The sequence below is a fragment of the Lagopus leucura genome, unplaced genomic scaffold, assembly GCF_019238085.1.
Source record: "Lagopus leucura isolate 7727_CA_CO unplaced genomic scaffold, USGS_WTPT01 34516-0_obj-0_obj, whole genome shotgun sequence".
NCBI classification, from domain to species: domain Eukaryota; kingdom Metazoa; phylum Chordata; class Aves; order Galliformes; family Phasianidae; genus Lagopus; species Lagopus leucura.
The window spans coordinates 1-22,842 of NW_024967956.1; the positions used below are offsets into that span (position 1 = coordinate 1).

At 57.7% G+C, this 22,842-nt stretch overlaps 3 protein-coding genes and 1 pseudogene across 5 annotated transcripts; 2 read left to right on the forward strand and 2 right to left on the reverse strand.

The window, feature by feature from the left end:
* Positions 1-1,006: 1,006 nt before the first annotated feature.
* Positions 1,007-6,936, reverse strand: LOC122193382 (antigen WC1.1-like). Of its 2 annotated transcripts, XM_042894155.1 has the most exons (15): positions 6,803-6,936; positions 5,978-5,988; positions 5,674-5,854; positions 5,160-5,468; positions 4,635-4,940; positions 4,169-4,486; positions 3,778-4,092; positions 3,255-3,569; positions 3,078-3,134; positions 2,692-3,006; positions 2,486-2,521; positions 2,116-2,253; positions 1,857-1,952; positions 1,591-1,743; positions 1,007-1,378 (listed from the first exon to the last, which is right to left on the reverse strand). In XM_042894155.1, the coding sequence occupies exons 1-15, from the start codon at positions 6,867-6,869 to the stop codon at positions 1,263-1,265; spliced, it is 2,733 nt and encodes a 910-aa protein (XP_042750089.1). In that variant the 5' UTR covers positions 6,870-6,936; the 3' UTR covers positions 1,007-1,262. The 2 variants fall into 2 exon arrangements, with proteins under 2 accessions (XP_042750089.1, XP_042750090.1); XM_042894156.1 differs by lacking the exons at positions 5,674-5,854; positions 5,978-5,988.
* A 3,246-nt stretch (positions 6,937-10,182) lies between these two features.
* LOC122193384 lies at positions 10,183-14,031 on the forward strand. Of its 2 annotated transcripts, XM_042894158.1 has the most exons (7): positions 10,794-10,823; positions 11,161-11,220; positions 11,582-11,730; positions 12,140-12,208; positions 12,504-12,602; positions 12,860-13,025; positions 13,212-14,031. In XM_042894158.1, the coding sequence occupies exons 4-7, from the start codon at positions 12,205-12,207 to the stop codon at positions 13,849-13,851; spliced, it is 909 nt and encodes a 302-aa protein (XP_042750092.1). In that variant the 5' UTR covers positions 10,794-10,823; positions 11,161-11,220; positions 11,582-11,730; positions 12,140-12,204; the 3' UTR covers positions 13,852-14,031. The 2 variants fall into 2 exon arrangements, with proteins under 2 accessions (XP_042750091.1, XP_042750092.1); XM_042894157.1 differs by lacking the exon at positions 11,582-11,730 and having other exon boundaries at positions 10,183-10,823.
* A 2,525-nt stretch (positions 14,032-16,556) lies between these two features.
* LOC122193381 lies at positions 16,557-19,851 on the reverse strand. Its single transcript, XM_042894154.1, is given in 7 exon segments — positions 16,557-16,642; positions 16,877-17,073; positions 17,382-17,385; positions 17,592-17,745; positions 18,154-18,368; positions 18,371-18,475; positions 19,821-19,851. Coding segments are annotated over 7 exon segments (792 nt in total).
* Positions 19,850-21,452, forward strand: LOC122193380 (annotated as a pseudogene).
* Positions 21,453-22,842: the final 1,390 nt, after the last annotated feature.

Genomic DNA, 22,842 nt, shown 5'->3' on the forward strand with positions numbered 1-22,842 from the left:
TGGGGTTGTGTGGGGTTGTGTGGGGTTGTGTGGGGTGATATGGGGGTCATGGGAATGTGATTCCCCTTTGTTCTCTGTCGCCCTTTTCCTTTACGAGTCCGGGGACGACTACTATTTTGTTTGCATGCATTCAGCATGACGCAGTGATGCAGGATAAGGGGGGGAAAGTCACGGTTTTGTGCTTTGTGTTCTCAGCATTGCACACCACCACATCACGTCATGCACTGGGGGTTTTGGCTGCTGATGCTCCAGTTGCGGGTGCCTGTCTGGAGGAGAAGCAGACCCATTTCCCCAGGGGGCTTTGTTGTCAGCAAGGACACACAGCTCCTGGCCAAGTCCCCTGATGTCCCCCCTGTCTTCGCCCGCGCTTCTCCGCCTGCTTTTCTTCCTGGGCTCAACTGGACCGCAGTTCTCAGCTGAGCGCTGTGCTGAGGCCTATCCACCTTTCAGACACGCTCTCTCTCTCTCATTCTATTTTGCTGATACCATAATTAGTGAGTTAGTTTGTTCCACCTCAGATCGTTGCGACTGTTTTCAATCACTTTGGGATCCCGTTTCCCTTTTCTGGACCCTGGATCCCTCCGCCCCGCTGCTCATGGAACCGGGCCGAAGCAGCCCATCAACCGCTGACATGGAGGCATCTCCACTTCAGAGCTGGATAGAGAGCGTGGAGAGAAAGAAAAGGGAAGGGAGGGGAGAGGAGGAGAGGGGAATGGCTTCCAGCAGTCTAGAAGGAAAGATCTCCCCATTCTTGAAGCGCTTGGAATCCACAGGCTCCGAGGCAGGGGGAGTCAGTCCCTCCTACTGGGGAGCATCGTGGGGCTTTGGGTCACATTGGCTGCCCTGGTTGGAGTAGATTCAGCAGGAATACTTCCCAGGCACCGTGGCCCTGAGCCCAAGCCCACTGTCCCCAAGAAGTGCCCCAGCCCGACACCGTGCCCTTGTGCTCTGCTTGTCCAGTCAGCCTCAGAGGGATGTCCCAAAATATGGGCAGGGAGGCCAAAGCTCTGGGTCAGAGCTCTCACAGGGGTTTAATAGGAACCAATATCGATGCGCAGCATAAAAGCAGAGCAATAAAACTTGGAGGAACTGCATGGCTGTTTCTGACGCCCCTGTGAAAAGAGCTCCTGGCGCTCACGGCTCTCCCAGCGGCACCGACCTCTCCTTTGTGCCTACAGCCAACTTCATGGCAGGGACAGAGTCTCTTGTCCCAGAGCTCACATCCCAGAGCTCTGCTGTCGCAGCCTGTGTGTGCAATGGGGTTATGGCAGAGACGTCTCGTCAGCGTCGTCGTAGCCCGTGCTCCCACGGGACAGAGGTGAGGTGTCTCCATCCACTTCGGGGGCCCCGGCACTTCTCCAGGAGCGCAGACTCTCTCCTGCCAGCAGCAAAGACAACTGTTTGCCCCACGGCGTGCTCCTCCTGGGTGGCCCATCACTTTTCTCCTCCGTGGGACATTCAGCCCGTTTTCCCAGTCCCTTTCTCCCCGCGAAACCTCCCAAGGAAAGTTCCTCAACCCATGAGCTGTGGCTCTCACTGCCGCACCAGGGACAGCACCCAGCAAGCTGCAGCACTGCATTTCCCTCTCACCTCTGGCAGCATCCCTGGGTCCCTCTGCCTCCTCCTGTCCCCGAGGCACTGGCCAGTCTCCCTGCCCTGGCACAGGAGGCTCTCCAGGCTCAGAAACCTCCCTGGCATCATCATAGCCCTCCACCGGGGAATCGCCGGGCAGAACAGGGATGTCTGTAAGAGAGAGGAGAGCAGTGATAGCAGTGACAAGATTCTCCTCCTCCCATTTCCCCAGGTAGGGCTGCAGTTTGGTCAGGGAGCATTCAAAACAGGAGACCTGCACCCACCTGAGAAACTGTACCTCATTTTCTTCTCCCTCACTGGGCTGTACTCAATCTCCTCGTACACGGCTTCAGAGAAGGGCTCCCCAGAACTCCTGGAGTCTGGGGACAGAGACGAGACCCTGCTGTGCTTCCCCAGCCTCCTTCTGCTGCTTCTCCCCTCACTCCGCCATGAACTCCCCCTCCACTGGGCTCTGCATTGCTTGTTGCTGGATGTCAGCGCAGCGACACGGCGCATCCTACGCACCGCTGAGTCAGGACCTACCTCTGTGCCGAGCTCTGGCACTTTGCATCTGCCTTGCCAGGAGGGCCAGGAGGAGGCCAACAAGGAGCCCCAGGACGATGCAGATGATGACAGGCACCGAGACTCTCCTGCTGACGGTCGCGTAGCCCAGCATGGGGTCTGCAGGGGCAGCAATGTGGCAGGAGCAGCACCAGGCACGTGTGAGAGTTGGGTCAGTAAGGGGTAGAGGGGCAGGGAGTGCAGATGGGGAACCTCCCAGCCCGTGGGGTACATGATGGCCCTCCCCATATATCCACCAGCCCAGTGCCTCTTCCTGGGCACTTCGTATCCCAGAAAGAAGCCCCTGTTCTGGGTCCTGGGGAGACCCAGCTCCAGTGGGAGGAGGTGTTACCTCTTTGTGGGGGGGATGCTGTCATCCTGGGTGCAGCTGCAGAGAAGAGCTGAGCTGAGAGGTGGGTTGGTGGTGCTGGGCAGACCGCTGGCTGATATGCCCAGCACATCCCGCCCAGATTGTCCCTTCCTCAAGGCCGGGACGCAGCCCAGCACTCTGCTCAGCTCTGGGCTGTGAGCAGAGCCTGAGTAAGCCCAGCTACTCACCCGAGCAGTTCACCGCTGCATCTTCCTTATGCCGGCAGGCGCCGCCACCCGCAGTGCGGGCCCAGCAGTCCTGCAGAGATGGCTCCATGCCCCTGCACTCCACCTGCTCCAGCCAGATGGGTCCTGTCCCCTCCCCAAACGCAGCCTCGGCCAGGGCGGACAGCGCAGGGCCGCAGCCCAGCTGCCTGCACGCCACCTCGGCATCCTGCACGTCCCACGAGTCGTCGCACACGGTTCCCCAGGAGCCGCGGTGCCAAACCTCCACTCTGCCCGAGCACCCGTCCTTGCCTCCCACAGCGCGGATCTTCTCCCTGTCTGCAGAGGCGGTGACCTCCCAGGGCCCCGGCACAACCGGACGAGAAGTGACACAGAGAAGGAGCTCCCACCTGTGCAGCTCGTGGAATTGGGGCACGCGGCTCCCGGCCTCCTTTCCGGCTTTCTCCCTGCAGAAGGAAATGTAGCAGTGGAGCAACCTGCGCAGGGCGGGCCTCTGCTTGTGCCTGGCTGTGCCACCTTGGTCGTGGTGAGGGAAGCGGGATCTGGTGCCCGGGTGGCTCGCTTACCATTGCAGGTGATGCTGGCCTCGTCTCGCACATCGTCATAGGACTGCAGCTGCCAGGGACCGGAGGGACACTGCCAGATGGAGCTGTTGTTCTCCCCACACTGCACGTGGTCCAGCCACGCGGTGCCATTCACCCTGCGGTAGCGGTTGTTGCTTTCCAGGACCCCTCCGTCCCCGCAGCCCAGCTCCTTGCACACCAGTGGCGCCGTGTAGGGAGTCATCGAGTTGGAGCCGACGCTCCCCCACGTCCCGTTGTAGAAAACCTGCAGGCGCCCGGAGCAGCCATCGCTGTTCTCCAGCCTCAGGGCCACGAATTCTGGCAAGAGGAAAGGCCCCAGGGGGAAGTCGCTGGTTGGGGGCCGGGGAGAGGAAACCCCCTGTGCTCCCCACTCAGCATCAGGGTGGCCGCGCTGCCCACTGCCCCCAGCCGCACCGGTGGACGGGGCGCCCCCGGATGGGCTTGGGAAGCGACCTTGGGTGTCCTCAGCCCCCCGGCCTCCCTGTGCCGGGCTCCCAGCACAGACCTGAGCAGACGACTCCTGCGTCCTCCTTGTGCCCGCAGTCGTGCTGTCCCCAGGCCTCAGCAGAGCAGTTCCAGAGAGCAGATTCGTCCCCAGAGCAGTTCACGCCATCCAGCCAGATGTGCCCGGAGCCCTCCCCAAAGCGAGCCGAGCTGGCCGCCTCCACGGCCCATCCGCAGCTCAGCTGGCGGCAAACCACGTTGGCGTCGGCCGTGTCCCAGGCATCGTCGCAGACCGTGCCCCACCGTCCCTGGTAGTAGATCTCCACTCTCCCTGCACATCGCCCGGCCCCGTCCACCAGCCGGACCTGGCGGCTCCCTGCAGCGGGGGGAAGCCCCAGCCATCAGAGGCCGGCTGCCCGCCTGACCCTGCATCGGGAGGATGCGCTGCTCACCCCGGCACACGACCCCCACGTCCTCCATGATGCCCGCGGCCCGGCGTGGGGAGGCGTCACAGAGGCTCAGGCCGGCCTCGTGGCCGGCACACCGCACCCCGCGCAGCCCCACGGGGCCCGTCCCTCGCTCGGCCCTTGGCACAATGTAGGCTGTCTCTGCCTCCTTGCAGCGCAGCTGCCGGCACACCACGCCGGCGTCCTCCATGCCCCACTGATCATCCAGGACTCTGCCCCACGTCCCGCGCTGCAAGATCTCCACGCGCCCGTCGCACCGGCTCCCTCCACCCACCAGCCTTAGAGATGCGTTGTGAGGCGGGCCTGCAGGGAGCAGGAATGCCAGAAATGCATGCTGCAGGATTCCGCCGGGGACAGGTTCAGCCTGGTGATGCCGTGGGATCCGCATGGGACTTTGAGGTGGCCGTGTGGCAACGAGGCGGAATCCCTGCAGCCTTATCCTGACACACACCTGAGCAAATGACGGCAGCGTCGTTCTCGTGGGAGCACGGAGAGGCCCCCAGGGCGGTCACCGGGCACTGATCCGGGCTGCTCTCAGTCCCCTTGCAGTGGAACCAGTCATTCCACACGGGGCCAGTTCCTCTCCCAAAATGCCCTCCTTCGGGAACGGACACCGCGAACCCGCAGGCCAGGTGCCGACAGAGAACATGGGCGTCCATCAGGTCCCAGCGGGAGGCACAAAGGCTGCCCCATGTTCCCTGCACCTCCACTTCCACCCTGCCCACGCACGCCATGCTGCCATTCACCAGCCTGAACCCTGTGAATTGAGGACAGAGGAGGCTGGAGGGGGGAGATCTGCGCTCCGGTTCCCTCAGGAGATGCAGGAGAAGCCAAAGGGACAACACGAAGCCGTTTCCTTCCACACTGCCTTGGGGCTGCGGAACACCACATCACCCTCCTGTCCTCACACCCGGCACAGCCCCGTCCCTGTCCCCGGCACATGGTCGGTGTCCGACCGCCCTCCCTGAGCCCTTACGTGTGCAGGTGACAGCAGCAATGCTTGTCTGGACGCAGGGCTGGACCCGAGGGGTCCCCGTGGGGCAGGAGGAGAGTCTGGATTCGTTCCCCACGCACTGCAGCTCTCTGTCCCAGATGGCACCGGTCCCTTCTCCAAAGGGACTTGCTGTGGGGACGGGCAGGGCTGTGCCACACTGAAGATCTCTGCAGACCACATCAGCAGCTTTGGGACCAAAGTGTGAGTCACAGACAGATTTCCACCCATCCCCATCATGGATCTCCACTCGTCCTGAGCAGCGGCTGTCCCCTCCGACCAGACGGACAAATCCTGCAGTGAGCAAAGGCACCCGTGGGGTCCCGGAGCCCTCTGGCAACTGCACGCCCCTCCTCACCTCCACCTCAACTGGGGACCAAGCAGGGCCCAATGCAATTCCCCAGGGACCAGCAATGGCAGCGCAACTGCCCACATATGATATCTGCTTATTGATCCCCAAATCTGACCTCAGAGGGCAGGAATGGCTCTAGTCCCTCACCTGTACATGTAGCTCCAGCGTCCTCACCGTGACTACAGTCATGTTCACCCCATCCATCGTGTTTGCAGTCAGACAGGGCAGATTCAGTGCCTTGACACTGGACCTCATCCATCCAAATGGGGCCAGATCCTGGCACAACACCTTCGTTCCATTCAGCACTGATTGCTGACCCACAGCCCAGCTGCATGCAAACAACGGCCGCATCATCCTCATCCCAGGAGTCATCACACACAGTCCCCCACTGCTCCTGGTGTTTCACCTCCACTCTCCCATCACAGCGCCCGCTGCCATCCACCAGCCTCACCTCTGCTGCCCCTTCAAACATCAACATGGGATCCGTCAGGAGAGACCAGGCCCCAAACTGGGGGACCCCCAGGCTGGCACAGTCACAAGATTTGGGGTGGAGACTTCCCACTGCCTGTCTCTGCATCTCCAGACTCACTACCATCCCCAGGGCTTTCCACGTTCCCAGGAAGCACCGAGCTGATCCTGAGGATCACCCCAACCCGGAGGATCAGACGCTGCTCGACCAGGGTCCACAGGGATGACCCTAAGGAGTCCAGATGTGCTCTGGGGATTTTTGTGTGCCACCATTACCAGCTGGGCCATCAGCACAGCAAGAGCACTGTGCTGGTGAGCAAGGGGTCACAGAAGGATGCTTCAATGTCTGGAAATAACCAGACAATTATCACAATATAACCAGGGCTGCCATAAACTCAGCAGTCCTGGAAAATTATGATACACTCATCCACCCAGAGAGACACAGAATGAAGCACAGGATCCACACACTTCAGCAACTTCTGCCACAGAATCACAGAATGGCCAGGGTTGGAAGGGACCTCAAGGATCACGAAACTCCAACTTGCCACTGCAGGGCCGCCAACCTCCACATGTCACAGCAGCCCAGGCTGCCCAGGGCCCCATCCAGCCTGGCCCTGAACACCTCCAGGGATGGACGGGGCTCTCTGGGCAGCTGTTCCAGCACCTCACCACACTTTCTGAGCTTAAGAACTCAAACTGCCCTTGTTTCAGGGGTACTTAGAAAGAAATCTCCTTCCCACAGGGATCTCAGTGACGCTTACTGGCCCTAGGCCAGCTCGGACTGCTGGTCAAGGCAGCTGGCACTCACCTCTGCACGGCTGCACCCAGAGGAGGAGCCACAGCACCTGAGGGCATCGGAGTCCTTCTGCGCCCATCCTGAGCCTCCCGTCCTGCTGGCACAGCCCTGCAGGGCCCAACTCCCTGCTGCAGCTCCTGGGGGCTCTGGGGGACTGTGACAACAGGAGAGCAATATATCTCTGCAGCTGATTACGCAGATGCAGAAGAAGCCAATCAAAGCAGCAGTCTCCTTTTTAGACTTTATCAGAAATTGTCTCCCCTCCAGCGCAGCCCAGCCCTCCAATGAACTTCTCCAGAGCTGTTCATGACCATATATGAGGGACGGCTCCGCTGCGGGGTCATGTTGCTGTGACGGGAATCACCGCGGTGGCTGCGGGAGGACGTGGCTCCATCACCACGTCACCACTTGCACTCTGCAGGAGCGCTGAGCATCTCTCGTGCCGGGAACGCCCAACAGACCGAGATGGGAATGTCCAGCTGGCCCCACGCTGCAGGAACCGCAGGGCTGGGACTGCACCAGGGCCGTGTCCGTAAGGGAGGGGAGCAGCCCCTGGGCCTGCCGCAGACCTGCTGCACCAGGAGCCGTAGCTGGGAAAGGTCCTTGGGCGAGTCAGAGCCCCGTCCTGGAAGTGCCGGCTCACCCGTTCTTCCATGGTGGGCCCCGTGCCGGGTCCCAGAAGGAGCTGGAGCTGGGACAGATCCCGCCCTGGCAGCAGACTAGAATCTGCGGGCTGAGTCTAGGGGCTCAGAAGCGTCCCCAGCACTTGGCGTGTCGCCCAGGGGCCGTTATTCCTCACAGAGCATCGGGGGTCGGAGCCCCCCCACTGCCACAGGTGCACAAACCGCAGCCCCGTGTCACAGCGCTCGGGCAGGAAGACGGTGGTTTCCTCCTGGCTCCGTGCCCAGGCCGTCACTGCGGTGTCCCCGAGCCACCTTCACCACGGCTGCACCAGGCAGGGCTGCGGGGGCTGCTCCTTCAGCCTCACAGGCACGGCGCAGGGTCCTGACCCCTGTGACATCCCACTGACCGCAACGGCCGCGCTGCGCTGAGACACGCGGCCGCGGGCTGACGGCGGTCATGTGGCACAGCTGATGCTGAGAGCTCGTGGGGCACAGGGATGGTATGGAAAACAAAGCGCTGCTGCTCTGGGCTGCGTGGGGAAGAGGATATCCATCCCAGCCAGCCCCAGCAGGCATTAATCGCTGGTAAGGACGATGTCCGCTGCGTGACGGACGCTCTTGGTGCGTGTCCTGCAGCAGTGACCAAAGGAGACGGAGCTGGCTTTGTGTTTATGAATTCAGATCTACGTTCCATCGTGTTTACTTACTGGTTTTCCTTATCGTGCCACTTCTGAAGGCTTCAGTCACACAGCTCGATGCCGACCTGTGCGACCTGCTGTAGGGAAATGCTTTGGCAGGGGGTTGGACTCAATGAGCTCTGCAGCTCCCTTCCAACCCCTACAATTCTGTGATGCTGTGATTCTGCCCGTAGCAGGAGGGTGTCCTTTCCCCTGCCTTCAAAGCCTCTTGATGCTTCCCACCCCAATTCCCCAGGACATTCCCCTGCTGGAGTTGTGCTCCTTTTACTGTCCATGGCAGCCTGTCTTCTCTGCCCAGTGCCTCGAAGAAGGAAGAAGTGGGAGGGAAGGTGGTCACAGTGATGCCAGAGATCACTCTGGGACTCCTGGATTGTCACGGAGTTGAGCAGATCCATCCATGTCCATGACAGGGGCGACAGGCCTCCGCCCTTCCCTCCCCCCCCACCCCAGTCCCACAAAAATGGGAAGGAAGGAAGGGAGGAAAAGAGCAGCGGCAACAATCTGTGGAGGAAAACTTATTTTACTATAATATCGGAATACAAGGTAACACAATAGATACAATTTAATTGCAATTGAGATTAATAAATCAGACAAGATGAGAGAGAGAGAGTTCCCAGGACCGAGTCAAACCTGAAAAGCTTGGAACGGCCAGGAAAGCACCTCCAGCACCCACTGCAAGGCAGCAAGAGAGCGCCCCCACCTGGAAGGGCCAGATCCCGTGAGTGCTGTAATGTACAGGGATGGGAACCTGGGATTGGGCAGTGACACTTTAATGCCCCGTACACTGCATGATGCTTTGATGTGGAATACTGAAACCCAAAAAACAAACGAACAAAAAAACCCAAAAAACATAGAACCATGACAGAAGCGTAGCTGCTTGCATTGCTCTGCTGCACAACTGCCCTAAAAATCGTTGGGCAGTGGAAGCAGAAGTGCCCTTCATGTCCTAAAATGCAGCTGCTCTGGTGGTGTGGTCCTGGCAGCTTTGTGTGCACAGATGGAGTCCTGGGGCTGTTGAGAGCCGGCTGTGTAGGGGCCTGGAGGTGGCACAAGAGCAGAGGGCACTTTGATTCTTGTGCAGGCAGCCTGACCAGCTTCCATTTGTTTCTTGCAGGCACGGATGAAGATGCCGTCATCGAGATCTTGACCAAACTCAATGTTCGCCAACGTCAGCGCGTGCAGATGTACCAACAAAAAGGAAAGCACACGGCGCTTGACTTGGCGGGTTTGTGGGAAGGTCAGCCTCCCTGTGTTTATATTTCAGCCATCGTCCTCCACACTGGAGAGGCTTTACCCGCTTGGCGTGCTTAATTGCAGCACATTGCACGCGTGTGGATAACTTGTGCTATAGCATCCTTGATCCAGACCCCATTTCCATGTTGCATCTCTTTCTGAATGGCCCGCGGCGTCACGGGGGCACCGAACTGCAAATAACGCCCTCGTGGTGTTACTGTAAAGGTTTGCCAAGTGAAGCTATGGATGCTCCATCCCTGGAGCTGTTCAAGGCCAGGCTGGGCAGCATGACCCAGCGGGTGGCATCCCTGCCCAGGGCATCGGGGTTGAGCTTCTAGGTTCTGTACGGTGCCTTCCAACCCAACCCATTCCGCTGTTCTGCGTTCCTGTGATGCAATCCCTCGCCCTGGTGCAGTGCATCACAGAGCAGCCCGCGGGGAGCCTCCGCCTGGCATCACAGAGCCGTGAGGTCACGATGCCCCGTGCTCTGCGGTGCTGTGCTGAGCTCACAAGGCCTGGCTGTGACGCCGTGCCGCAGGCATCGCTCTGTGCGACTCACTGTGGCTGTAGCGGCGGTGGTGGAAGCATGGTGCGAGTGTGGGGGGCCATGGCCCCTGCCCGCCTTGTCTTCCTCTTCCTCCTGATGGCCGTGTGTTTCTGGGAGACCTGCGCTGCTCCGTGGCGAGCACCGGGAGCAGGTGGGTGGGCAGAGACGGGACCAAACCTGAGCAGCAGTGGGGGCAAGAAGTCAGGCTGCGTCCCCACGGCCCTGTGCCGCTCTTCCCTGGGGCCTGCCTTCCGAGGGGGTGTGGGGGGTGTTGGGCAGGGGGTGATGAGCAGCACCGCAGGAGCCGGGCAGGAGCCCGTGGCAGCGCTGCTCCCCAGGCCTGGCTCCAGCATGCTGGGCCGTGGCTCTGCTCCTTGCTGGCTGGAGCACAGCCTCCATCCTGGGAGGGAGGCGTCCTGGGGAGAGCTCAGAAGATGCGTGCTGGGAGACGTGTGAGCGTTTTCTGCCCCAGCCTTGTGGTACGCCCCATAGATGACTCCCAGTTTCCAACACAGCCCCGGCCCACAGCCCAGAGGAGGAGACAGATGTGCTTTCCTCCGGGGCTTCAGGGCAGCCTTCCTTTGTGTGCATCAGAGCCCTCCCAGTAAGAAAGCCCCGAGGGGCTGCATCTTCTTCCGTGCGGTCCGTGAGGGATGCGGCACGTGGCCTGGAGGGAGCCTTGTGTGCCCTGCCAGGTGCCAGCCTGCAGCTCATCCCGGCCGCTCTGCAGCTTTGGAAATCGGGACCCGAGTCCTTCTGCCAGCCCGTCCCACAGCCCACCCACATCCAGTTACTGTGGGGGAAGGAGATCACGCCGTGCAGTGGGACCTTCTCTCATCTGTTCTTGATTCTAGATGATGAGCTCGGTGCTCTCTATCTGGATGATTGCCTGGATCCACATTTCATGCCTGTGCCCGAGGGACAACCCAGAGGTAAGTTGTGTCTGTTTCCTTGAAGGCAGAAACATTCATGCCCTCATAGTTTACTCAGGTGCGATTTTACGTAGGATCCTCTCAAGGTCTTCCAAGTCTGTGCCTTGAAGGGCTTGCACAGATGAACCTTGAGTGTTTCTTTGCTGGGAGAGCTGTCACATTTGGGTGGGAAGGTCACCGCTGCCCCTCTTCAGCTGAGAGAGCCCAGAGCTTCGTATGTGGGCCGTGCCATTCCCTGACCCACCGCCAGACCTCACAGGTCTGCCAGTGTTACAAAGGAGGCCCCCACGTGCACTGGAAGCTCTCCTCACCTGTGTGACCACACTTGTGCCTGCAGGCCCTGCTGGCGAATCAGCAGAACGGGATCCTGTCCGTGAGCCTGAGGGGAATGCTGGAGGTAAGTCACCAGGCTTCGTTCCCTTGATATTTGTTCATGTGTGGCTGGGATAGTTCAGCAAGGGCTCTGCTTTTCACCGGCCAGTGGGTTCTTCTCCATGGGAAGCATGGGGGGTTGTTGTTTCCTGGGTGCTCTGTGCTCTCGGCGTCGTGTTGGCTTTGCCTCTGTATCTCAGAGGTCTCGCAGTGAGACAATTGGAAGCAGCTGAATGCTGTTCTGTGAGTTCTCTGAGAATTATTTCCCGTGGCCTGGAGGAGGTATTTTGAAAGCTGTGGAATACCAGCCGTCAGGTCACCGGGCCTCTCTGCAGCTTTGGAACTTTTGCCCCATGCCGTTAATTGAGCCCCTTCCATCACCGCAGGTCAGTAAGGAAGAGAGGTGGGCACGTGCCATGGAACGTCTCTCAGCTGTCCTGGATTCCAGCCGTGTCTCCAGGCAGCGGCTGACCAAAGCCCAGCTTCAATCCGGTCCCTGAGACGCGGGGCGATCCCACAGCTGAGTCCCTGAGAGGTTTTAGTTTTCATTCCGGTTTTAATTTTCTTTCCTGCTTCCTCTGTGGAAGAGAAGGGAAGATATGGGTCAGGCTGTGTGCAGAGTGCAGTGCCTGCCTTGCAAAGCCGTCGTTGCTGGCCGCTCCAGCCCTGAGCTGCTCCCGGTGCCTTGTGCAGAGCCAGCGGGCACCACGCAGTCGAGCTGAGGGCTGAGCTCCAGGAGGGCGTTCCTCTGGGCAGCCCCACGCGGTGCAAGTTCTGTAGGATCGTGGTGCCCCTGCACGTACCTGGGAACTGCTCCCGAGGTGCTCCTGTGTGGAAGGGAGAGAGCAGTGTCACGAAGGAATCCCCTGCTTTAATTGCGTCCTGCATCGTTCCTATTGGGAGGATGTTTAATTAGAGCTGCTCTGTGCTGCGTTTGTTTGCAGATGTGAGTGGAGGAGGTGATCCAGCTTCCCCTCTGAGCTCCGAGACCGAAAGCCGGGCGGATGGCATGGGTAAGTCACGGCTCTGTAATTCCTTGGAGAGCTCTCACTGCCCGCTTCGGTGCCACTTCATGGCACTGCTTCCCCCGTACGCTCCGCTGTTCAGCGATGCTGCTGTGCGTGACTGAAACTTTTCCTGGGTTGCAGAAGTGCCCCAGGGAGGGCTTTGCTCAGTCGCTGGTTCATTCCTGCGCTGGAGCCCAGGTGGATGCCCAGGGGTGGTGGTTTGTTTTACTGATGGCGCTGACTCAGCAGTGGTCTTCAAAACCTCGTGCTCGTGGCATTTAACTTCATGCGTTCCGTGCAGGTCTGGAATGGGGAAAGGATGAATCGGAAAGAGGAAAATCCTCTGAGGAGTCTTACCGTCCAAAAGAACTGCTGAGGGGAACGGAAGTGGCAGTTCATGGTGGGTGTACTTCAGTCTGTTCACTGTGAGACTCGGGAAGCTGAGCTCTGATGTCCGTGTGCAGCCTGCACAGCAGCAGGGCATTGCTCAGAGCCGTGCTGCAGCGGTGTTCCACATGTGCCAGAGAATCCTGTGTGATGCTGCTCACCTCTCACCGCTCCCGGTTCCCAGAGGGCTGTGAGCTTTGTCCTTTTGGGAACGAAGCCGCCCGAGGGTGAGGAGGTGAAGGTAAGGTGGGACGTTGTTGTTTCTTCCAGGGAGGAATGCAGGGAAGCAGCAAAGGATGCAGGGAAGCACAAAGGCTGCTGCTGGCAGATCTGTGCGGCAGCGCCACGTGGCAGTGGTGGTGCTGTTCTCAGCTGTGCTGCTGTCTGCGCTGGTGCTGGCCTGCGTTGCTGCGTCACGGCCGTGGAAGAAATGCCTGTGAGTTGTCTTTCTCCCCCAAACACTTCGTTGCTGCATTTGGCAATGAAGCATTTGTGGTGCCAGGATCCTGGGCAGCCGGATCAGCTGCTGGCAGTACACTGCCAGGATTTATGCTGCAAGGTCTTCTAAGTTTGCCCTTATTTCCTGTCAGTGAGTAGTGCTTTCTGAAACTCCTTTTCACAGTGTGTGCAAGGGGGGAGAGAGAGCAGCAGAGCGAGCTCATCCTGACACCGACTGGGAGGGAGTTCCAAGTGGAGATGAAGGGAGAGCGGAGCTGGGAGAGGCAACGAGCGAGATCCTTGCCCAAGCAAACAATCTCAGCAATAGTTCCAGTCCGTTCCGTTCTGCCATCCCAGAGGCCAAAGATCTTCAGAGTCATCTGAAAGACCTGGAGCGTGAACTCCAAGCCATGAAAGAGGTCCATGGGGGCAGTGGTGAGTGCTGCTTTCTGTCAGAGGACGGCCCTGAAAGTGAGAGCGGAGGATCAGCGGCAGAGCGTTTGTCCTTCACCCTCCGTTCCCCGGGACGAGTATCACCAGTAGTTCGAAGGTTCTTAGCTCGCCACAGCTACGATCCTTTTGAGGGTCCCAATGAGGACCCAGAAAGCGAGCTTCCTCTGACCGCCGGGCAGCACGTTTATGTCTTTGGAGATGTGGATGAGGACGGCTGGTTTCTGGGAGAGCTGACGGATGGCACGAGAGGGCTGGTCCCTTCCAGCCTGGTGACAGAGGTTTCAGATGATGAGCTGGACACAACGATGCCTCCAAAGCTCTGTGATCTCTTGCTGGATGCAGATGATTGTGTCGATGCAAAGAGTCCATAATGCAGCAACATCCTGTCGCAATTCTTGCCTCACTCCATCTGCAAGACGACCCCCTGCTCCACTTGACGTTCGAGTGAAGTGTGAGCAGGATGTGGATGAGCTCCTCCTGGTTCGATCTGAGATGACTGGCAGTGCGACTGCATGCTGTTATTGTATATTAAAAAATATTTAAAAAACTAACTAACAACACTGTTGTTTTTCGTGGATACATTGAGGTGATACTTTTTCTAGCTGAGATTTTGCAGTGAGTCTGGAAGCAGGTTTGAACTGGTAGAAGTTGGCCGTGTTTGCATTCTGTTTCTCATATTTCCTTGCTGATCAGAGTCAAGGTGCCATGCATCCCTTCCCCGCCTCTGGCTGCCCCCCTTCACCGTGAAGAGGACCAAGGGCTTCTGGCACAGAAGTATGTCCGTGTGCAAGGCTTAAACTTCATGCGTCTTCCTTCTCTGCTTGGTAAAACTGCGCGTTGGGCTCCTTTGGAGTCTGAGTGCTGGTTTCTGGGCAGTCCTTAGCTGGAGGCTGGAGTGCCTCTATCAGCTGTGGCGGTGCAACTCCCACGCCCCACGTCCTCCCCCTTCTGCCAGGCCTCTCAGTGCTTGGTGCACTTGGACAAAAGGTGCAGGACCAGTACATGAAGGTGCTGCTCTGTGCCTCTCCCCTGCTGGCCTCCGTGTAGCAAATGGCAGTGAATAGGAGCGTTAGGGGATGCCCGGATTGTCCCTGCCTTCTGCCTCGTGTCCCATTGCCCGGGGCCAATCCTGGGGTCAGTCATCTCCTGGCAGCCCGATACATCTGGACACAAATCCCAGCCCGTGTGGAGTGGTTTGGAATTTGTGAGCTCAGCAAGTTCTCAGCTTTGTGCAACTGGTGGAAAGAACCAGGTTTTGCCCTCCAAGGAGGCCGGAAAAGTATCCGGCAGATCTCCATCATCTCAGACCCTGCAATTAGAGGTTCTTAGTGAGTGTTAATACTTATCAATACCTGAGGGCAGGTGGGAGGAACATGCATGAAGCCAGGCACTTCAGTGGTGTGCAGCGGTGGGACAGCGAGCAGCGGCCTAGAACTTGAACTCGGAAGTTCTTGCTCTTCTTCCATCCACCTCCTTCCTCACTTATCTGTTTTAATGATACGTGTTCGTTTCACAGCAGTAGGTGCTGAGAGTTTCCCTGTCCACATTTGCTTTGCGTGTTTGCGTGTACGTTCACCTATGAGAGTATCTGCTCTCCCATGGTTTGATATGGGATGTCCCATCAGCAAGTGAGTGTGAATCTCGTCATCTGCAAATCTATCATCAGGTCCCTGTTTCATTTTTCACCTATTTCTTAAACTGCTGCTAAACAGAACCGAGCAAAATGGATTTGCCATTTCCTGCAATGCCAAATTAGCAGAGATGGCAGGATGATGAGCAAAGTCGCTGAATGCTTGCAAAAACGTGATGCCCACACAAAGCCTGTGTTCCCTGAGGTTTTAGCTTATGGCTACTGGCATAAGCAGGAAGAGGTAGGAAAGCAGTTGGCCGATGCTGGAGGTTCAACGGGATGGGAAAGGTAGAGGTATAATCTGCCAAATGTTGGCTGGAAGTTTGTCTGAAACCTGCCTGCCAGGAGAGGGGAAAACTAAAGCATGAAATACAGGATTGACAAGAAGAGATCAGTGGGTGTAATGCACTGAGCTGCTGTTATCGTTGAGGATGGAGCAGCTGCAAAATCTGCTTAAAGAGTTTCATGGCACCGAGTTGGCTGGAAGTGTGGATCTGCCTGGGGGCAGCGAGGCCCTGCAGAGGGATCTGGACAGGCTGGATGGCTGGGCTGAACCAATGGGCTGAGGCTCAACAGGACCAAATGCTGGGTCCTGAACTTTGGCCACAACAACCATTCCAACAGCAAGTCCATCCCAGCTCCATTCCTGGTTCAAGCATCCCTCATTGCCACGCAGCACCGCAGCTGCCAAGCTCCAGTCCCTTTCCCTGTGTCAGTGGGGTCAGTTTGTTCTCTTCTCGTCCGCTTAGAGGAACAGAAGCTTCCTGCCCCCCAAGGCTTGTGACAGGTATTTCCCTACAGAAGCATTCATGTCCTTCTTCCGGCCCCTTTTGCCATTTCCAGCTCTCCAAACTGAGACGTACGGCTGCAGCCCACCCCAGGGCTTCTTTGGGGCAGCTCTGCGGCACCCCATCCCAAGGAGCAGATGCCTTTTCCCCACACACCGCTGGTTCTATGGCCACATGAGGTGAGGACACAGGGTCGTGGGTCATGTGGAGGTGAGGTGGGGGCGGGGATCCCAGAGTTCTTGGACAACGTGGCGTTTGGTCGCAGCCTGATGGGGGCAGGCGGGGTCAGGGAGTCACAGGGTCGTGTGGGGGTATGGCTCACACAGGGCTGTGGGTCACGTGCAGCCATGGGGTCACGCACATCCAGGGTTCTGTGGTCATCTTGGGCTACGGCTCATGGAGAGTTATGGCTCAGCACCCAGCCTTTGGGCCACAGGGACCCCCAGTTCCCTCTCAGGAAGAAATGAAACCACTCCTCCACCACCCCACGCCTCCCCTTTTTACCTCAAACCGCTCCCCACATGCCCCTCTTCCCCCCCGTCTCTCCATACCACCCCACACCCCAGTGTCCCACCTGCAGCCCACAGCTTGACTTGTCCAGAGAGCCCTGTGAGCTGGGGGGCTCCTGGCGTCCCCATCCCAGCAGCGGGTGCTGCGTTCAGGACGGCTGGGTGGCCTTGGGAAAGAGGAGCTGGGTGGCGATGATGAGGTGGCAGGGTGGCTTTTGGGGACCGTATCCTTGCACTGGGGGAGGGCAGGGCCTAAGATCCGCACATCCTCCCGACAGAGCCAGGGATGAGGGCACGTCACACCCAGCGCCTTAGTGAGGGAGAGGCCAGCAGTTCCTCATGGGAAGAGGCCGTGCTGAGCTGGCGTGAAGCTCTGACACAAGTCAGAGACTGTGGCTGATGGTCAGCAGGGGATTTCCATCTCCAGTATGTTGCCCGTGCCACCGGGAGGAACCGGCAGCTGCTTTACCTTCCTTGCCCTGGTCCAGAGGTGGCAAAGTGCCTTCTTGCTTTGGCGTCTCCTGACCAGAGAGGCTTCCTGAGGACTTGCGGTGTATTGCGGGAGGTGGTTTGGCTACAAACTCCATTTGAAACCTGCGCGACAGGAGAAGACAGCGAGCGGTGTGACGCAGCGCTCCAGCAATCCTTGCTGCTCTCTCTGACTGTCTGCTCACAGGCACATTTTCATGCTGCATTAAGCACACTACTTTCTAAAGCCTTTTGCAGGGTCAGTCGGGATAGGTGAAGGGGAAACAGTTTCAAACGGCAGGAGGGAAGCTTTAGATTGAGATTTAGATTTAGAAGGTTATGGAGCAAATCATCTTGGATGAGAGGTGCCCTTTCGGGGTTCCTTCCAGCTCAAATCATTCTGTGACTCCATGACACACGCTCACGGGCAGGACAGTCACGGACACGGAACAAGCGCTCCCAGCTCAGAGACCTGCAGCTGCCTTGCTGTATTTCATGGGCTCCACCTTCCTAAGGACAGAAAAATGCGAGGGACAGAGTTGATGATAGGGTTGGTTTTCCACAGGTGCTTCCCTAGAAGTGCTTCTGGTGGACATCAGCCAGAACGGCCCCATGTTTGGACGGGCTCCTCAGAGGGGAGGTTTGCTTTTGAGGATGGAGGCGGTGGCCGTTTGCCCTGTCCACCAAGCCAGCAAAAGTTGAATCCCCCCTCCTACCTGGCAGGGACTCCTTGTGGGGCTTGAGGTGGTGCGTGGCTGTGAGGTTTGAAGCCAGGTTAAACACGGGCCACCGCAGGGTCACGGTCCCATCCTCAGTCCGGACCTCTTTGGGGACGGTGTCAAAGGTGCCGAAGGTGGGAATCCAGACCCCCTGCAAGTGGAAGAGAAAGGAAGGGCGGAAGGGTTATGGGATGGCCGGAGGAAGAGCCGGAGGGGGCCCGACGTAGGGGCAGAGCTCAGGAGCCCTCGGCTGCCGTTCAGAGGCACGAGCCAGGGCATCGGGCATGGCTTTGGGAAGGGGCTGCACGGTCCTCTCCTTCCCCTCGCCCTCCCAGATGCAGCACAGCAGGCAGCAGGGCAGAAGAAGCCTCACCAGAGAGCGGGATCAGCCCTGAGATCCGACAGGGCCCAGCACGAGTGATCGTGCATTTGCAGGAAGCCCGTGGGATGCCCAGGAAAGAAACGTGGGGGGAGTCTCCTTCTTTCTGCGGAGGGGAAGAGTCTGAGGAAGTCCAGGCTGAGCCGCACAGGGAGAGGAGGAACCCGACGGCCAACACACCTTCTGCACCAGCAGCTGCTCCTGGTAGGCAGCCACCGCTTCCCAGATGGCAACTCGCTCTGGAGGGCAAAGGAAAAGCAGGTCACACTCTGCATCTGCCACTTCCCGGCACCGCCACTGCTGCCAGGCAGGAACGAGGCGGCAGATGGAAAGGGTCGCCTCCGTGCCAGGGGTGGCTGCAGCACCGCTCCTGTGCCGGCCGTGGCCCCGCGTACTTTGGTGTCGCTGCATGTCGGACTGCAGGCCTGGCAGGGCCTGACCAGTGTGGCCCTGCTAAGCCAGACGTCTCTCGGCCGGCTGGGGGGCGCTGCTAGGGCAAAAGCTGGCCAAACACCCAACAGGAGGTGTGCTGTCACTGCTGTCCTGGTGGATGGCAACCCTTTCCATGGCTGGGGGATGAGAAATGGGTGATTTTCAAAGTCTCCTCCACCCTAAGCCATGCTATGACTCTGTAATGTTATCACCTACGGTCATGAGCAGTGGTTTCCAGATTTGGCATCTGCTTCTCTCGTGATCAAACATCTTTTACTAAAAACAGCCACGCTTGTGGAATCCAGCACACAGGTAGTGATAGACTGAGCTGGCTCTGTAGTACGTTCTGCAGTGATGACTCTGCTACCCCTCAGGTGATGTCACCCCTGGAGACCAATGGATATCTCCATGGAGAGGAGGAAATCACATCCTCTGCTGCTGAGCTGGGCCGGGCTCCTGGGACACACAGAGCTCCTACAAGTGGGCAGCACTGCAGAGATACAGCTGTGCCCAGGAGCAGCTCCTGTGCAGAATGCAGCAGAGCTAGCGAAATGATCTACAGGAGACAGGACAGAAGGAAGAGAGCTTACAGGCTGTGTGGCACGTTGGCAGGCTGTGAGCTCACTGAAGGAGCATTTCTCACAGCCCTTGACCAGGTAAGTCTCTCACTGAAGGCAGTGTAGTGAGTTTTACTGCAGGGATCACTAAATCTGGGACATCCCAGTGCAGGTCAGGCTTAAACTCTGTTTCATTATCCTGGAAAAAGATCTGCTCCAGCTGAGGGCTTTCCTGCTGCAGCCCTGAGGGCTGCGTGTCCCAGGACGGCTGCAGGCTGTGCAGTCAGGGCTGCAGCCGGGTGCCCAGGGCTGTCCTGCAGAGCAGGTCCCTGCTGTGCCCCAGGGGCTGTGAGCTGGGCCAGAAGGGGTCCACAGGGCAGAGCTGAGCACGCAGTGACTGTGATGTGCTCTGTGAGCCCCAGGGAGGGGATGAGGGGACAGAGAAGCAGCTGCAGGCAGGGACAGCTGTGGTCAGCAAAGACATGGGCAGGGAGGGAGAGGAGAGTGCTGACTGCAAAGGCTGGGAGGGGGAAATGGGCACCTCACTGCCATCCCTGCAGTGCAGATACCTTCCCTGCAGCAACCCCTTGGTCTGTTTTCACTGTCAGCCAGTGCATCCGTTCCTAGTGCCAGGAGAACTTGATTAAGGGTTGCATTAAGGGCTCAACAGAGTGTGGGATGGGGCTCAGGCACCCTCTGATAAACACTGTCTTTACGGGTAGGAATAACCTGACTCTCTTTCTAGGACACCCCCTGCTTTGGGCTTGTGACTCTGCTCCCCTGGTTCCTCCTGGGCTGAAGTCAGCCCTGCAAAATATTGCAGCTCTGCCATGGCAGCTCTGTGTTACCCAGCAGTACCACGGAGAAGACGCTTCAGTGTTGAGGCCATGGAAGTGCTGCTGGATGTCAGTGTCCCTGGAGAGCGAGGGAGAGCTGAGATCTTCCTCTGGTACGGTAAGGAAGACGAGAGACTTGGAGTTCTGCACAGCTAACCTCTGCTCTTACTGACAACCAGAGTCTTGTCAGGTTAACTCCTAGAGCGTGGCCATCCTCCAGCGGTGCACACGCAGAGCAGATCATGGGGACCAGTTGCTTGCAAGTGAGGGGCATGCCCTTCGCCTCTCTGACATCAAAAGTGACGCTGACTCTTGAAGTGTCTCACAATGATCAAGGATTTCCTCCTGAAAAAACGCTTTTCATGGATGCTGAGGCAACTAGAAGAAAATATATTGGCAAAGTGCTGCTGTCCAGTTTTGAGAAACGTGTGGAAAGCTGCATGATTGCTCAGGTTTTTAATCTGAGATCACTTTGTTCTTCAATTGTTTTATTGCTGTAGAACAGAGCTGACTCATCCACAGCCTGCAGCAGAGCTCCTTGTACTCTGTGGCACCATCAGCCAGCAGCATCCAGAGCTCAGAGATCTTGCAGAAAGGATGGAGACAGTCCAGGAGGTTTCACGAGACACGGAAAAGGCTTTGTGTGGAGAGGTCTGAAGTAAATTTTCCCGTTCTTCCTTCCTCACACAGGTCTCCATGCCCAGCAGATGCCAACAGCAGCTCCAGCAGTGAGTTCCTGCTCCTGGCGCTGGCAGCTGCAGCTCCTGCACTTCTGGCTCTTGCTGGGCATCTGCCTGGCCGCCCTCCTGGGCAGCGGCCTCATCAGCACAGCCGCAGCCCTGGACCACCGCCTGCACACCCCATGCGCTTCTTCCTCCTCAGCCTCACCTTCCTCGCCCTGGGCTGCATCTCCACCACTCTGCCCAAAGCCGTGGCCAATGCCCTCTGGGACACCAGGGCCATCTCCTGCTCAGGATGTGCTGCACAGACCTTTTCCTTTCTTCACCTCAGCAGAGTACTGCATTCTCACCATCGTGTCCTATGACCGCTATGTTGCCATCTGCAAGCCCCTGCACTACGGGACCCTGATGGACAGCAGAGCTTGTGCCACCATGGCAGCAGCCGCCTGGGGCACTGGGCTTCTCTATTGCCTGCTGCACACTGCCAGTACATTTATGCTGCCTCTCTGCAAAGGCAATGCCATCAACCAGTTTTTCTGTGAAATCCCCCAGATCCTCAAGCTCTCCTGCTCACAGTCCTACCTCAGGGAAGCTGGGCGTTTGTATTTTGCGTCCCCTTGGCGCTTGGTTGCTTTGTATTCCTTGTGCTGTCCTACGTGCAGATCTTCAGGGCCGTGCTGAGGATGCCCTCTGAGCAGGGATGGCACGAAGCCTTCTCCACGTGCCTCCCTCACCTGGCTGTGGTCTCCCTGTTTCTCAGCACTGGCAAGGTTGCCTGTTTGAAGCCACCCTCCGTCTCCTCCCCATCCCTGGACCTGGTGGTGTCGTTTCTGTACTCGGTGGTGCCTCCTGTAATGAACCCCCTCATCCACAGCATGAGGAGCCAGGAGCTCAAAGATGCTCTGTGGAAACTGCTGAACAAATGCGTTTCAAAAGCAGTGAACTGCCCAGCTTTTCCTAAGAATCGTTTTTAACAGAATCAGGCTGTCTTTTTTTGATTTCTGTATTCATTTATTCAAAGTTTTCAAAATTCATCCATTATTCAAAGTTTTGTTGTGCGTTTTATGCATTCTAATGTTTCTTACTGAAACATCATTATCCACATCAATTACTGCTCAGTTTGTACCTCTCCAGTGCAGCCCAGACACGCTGTACATGAGGAACCGGGCTCTCTGAATTTTAACGAAGCAAAGAGCATGCAACGACTTTGTCTGTCTTCCTTCCTTCCTTATGAGACATTTCTGGAGCTGCCGGGATCAGCTGCTCTCAGAAACCCAAAATCCAGCAGGAAGCAATGGCTGACGGGCCATCCCTCGGCTCCTGGCTGGGGTTTGTGCTTTCAGGCTCTCATCTGTCAGCGCCTCTGACAGGCCAGCAGCAGCACCAGGTTTGCACGTTGGTTGTGAGATCCCCTCTTCCTCAGACCCTGTGAGACTTTGCATAGGAAAAGATCTTGCTTCTTGCTTCTCACCTCAGAGGCTTAGTTTTGTTTTGTTTTCTAGAAGCCTCCATTCAGTGCTTCTTTCCATTTGCCACACAGAGGTGGGCACTGCCTCCAGGATGCCCCAGGGTAGCTGAAGCACGCATGAGAGCCTGGGAAAGGCTCCCCAGGACTCTTGCAGACATTCTGGAGCGTGAATTTGCAGATAGGAAGTGCCGATGCGGGGTGGCACAGAGCTGCTGGCAGGTGGTGCAGGTCCTCCTGCAGAGCTCTGTGTCCTTCTCCTGCCTGCCTGAGGTGCCACTTCCATCTCAGGAACGGAACAGCCAACAGAGGGGAGACAGGAACTTCTCGAGAAAAGGCTCAGCGTTGCACTAAGAGACAGAATTCAGTGGTGTGGTGATGGTGTGTTGAGCTGAAACTCAACCCCATTGCCCCTTAGCATTGCTGCTCCCGTGCCTTGGTGGCAGTGCTGCTGTGTGGCTGCACTTTTCTCTGGGTTTACTCACACTTTGCTCCAGGTTTTACTGACACTCTGCTCCGGGTGTGGGAATCACGTGTTGTTTCTGCATTAGAATTGGATAATATTATTTTTATTTCATGGTCTCCGCTACCATAGTTCTTTTTGGGAGTGCTTCTACTTCACCTGGGGAAGATCTCTGATAGTTTACATCACTGATCCTCCAGACGAACCTTCCCAGGCACGCACACTCTGTATAGAGGTGTATCTGTGTGTATTTTGTCACGCACACTGCAAGAACATCCTGCACGAGAGCAAACCAGAGAACAGCCGTGGCGAAGCACCTGAAGAGACATCGGCAGGCCTGGCATCATCCCCTGTGCTCTGTGTTTAACGATGACTTTAAAGGAAATCACCAGATCAATGCAAGGAGAGCACCGACACAGCTTGGAAACAACAGGAC

What these genes read in the sequence shown, in the direction of transcription:
- LOC122193382 (XM_042894155.1), bottom strand. Translation starts at nt 6,869, where the DNA reads ATGGGCGCAGAAGGACTCCGATGCCCTCAGGTGCTGTGGCTCCTCCTC. An exon ending in GGCCAGCATCACCTGCAATG is followed by an intron (nt 3,135 to 3,254) that starts GTAAGCGAGCCA and finishes TTCCTTCTGCAG; the next exon opens with GGAGAAAGCCGGAAAGGAGG. An exon ending in TGCAGCGGTGAACTGCTCGG is followed by an intron (nt 2,522 to 2,691) that starts GTGAGTAGCTGG and finishes TCTTCTCTGCAG; the next exon opens with CTGCACCCAGGATGACAGCA.
- LOC122193384 (XM_042894157.1), top strand. Translation starts at nt 10,796, where the DNA reads ATGCCTGTGCCCGAGGGACAACCCAGAG. An exon ending in GCCTGAGGGGAATGCTGGAG is followed by an intron (nt 11,221 to 12,139) that starts GTAAGTCACCAG and finishes GTTTGTTTGCAG; the next exon opens with ATGTGAGTGGAGGAGGTGAT. An exon ending in AAGCCGGGCGGATGGCATGG is followed by an intron (nt 12,209 to 12,503) that starts GTAAGTCACGGC and finishes CGTTCCGTGCAG; the next exon opens with GTCTGGAATGGGGAAAGGAT.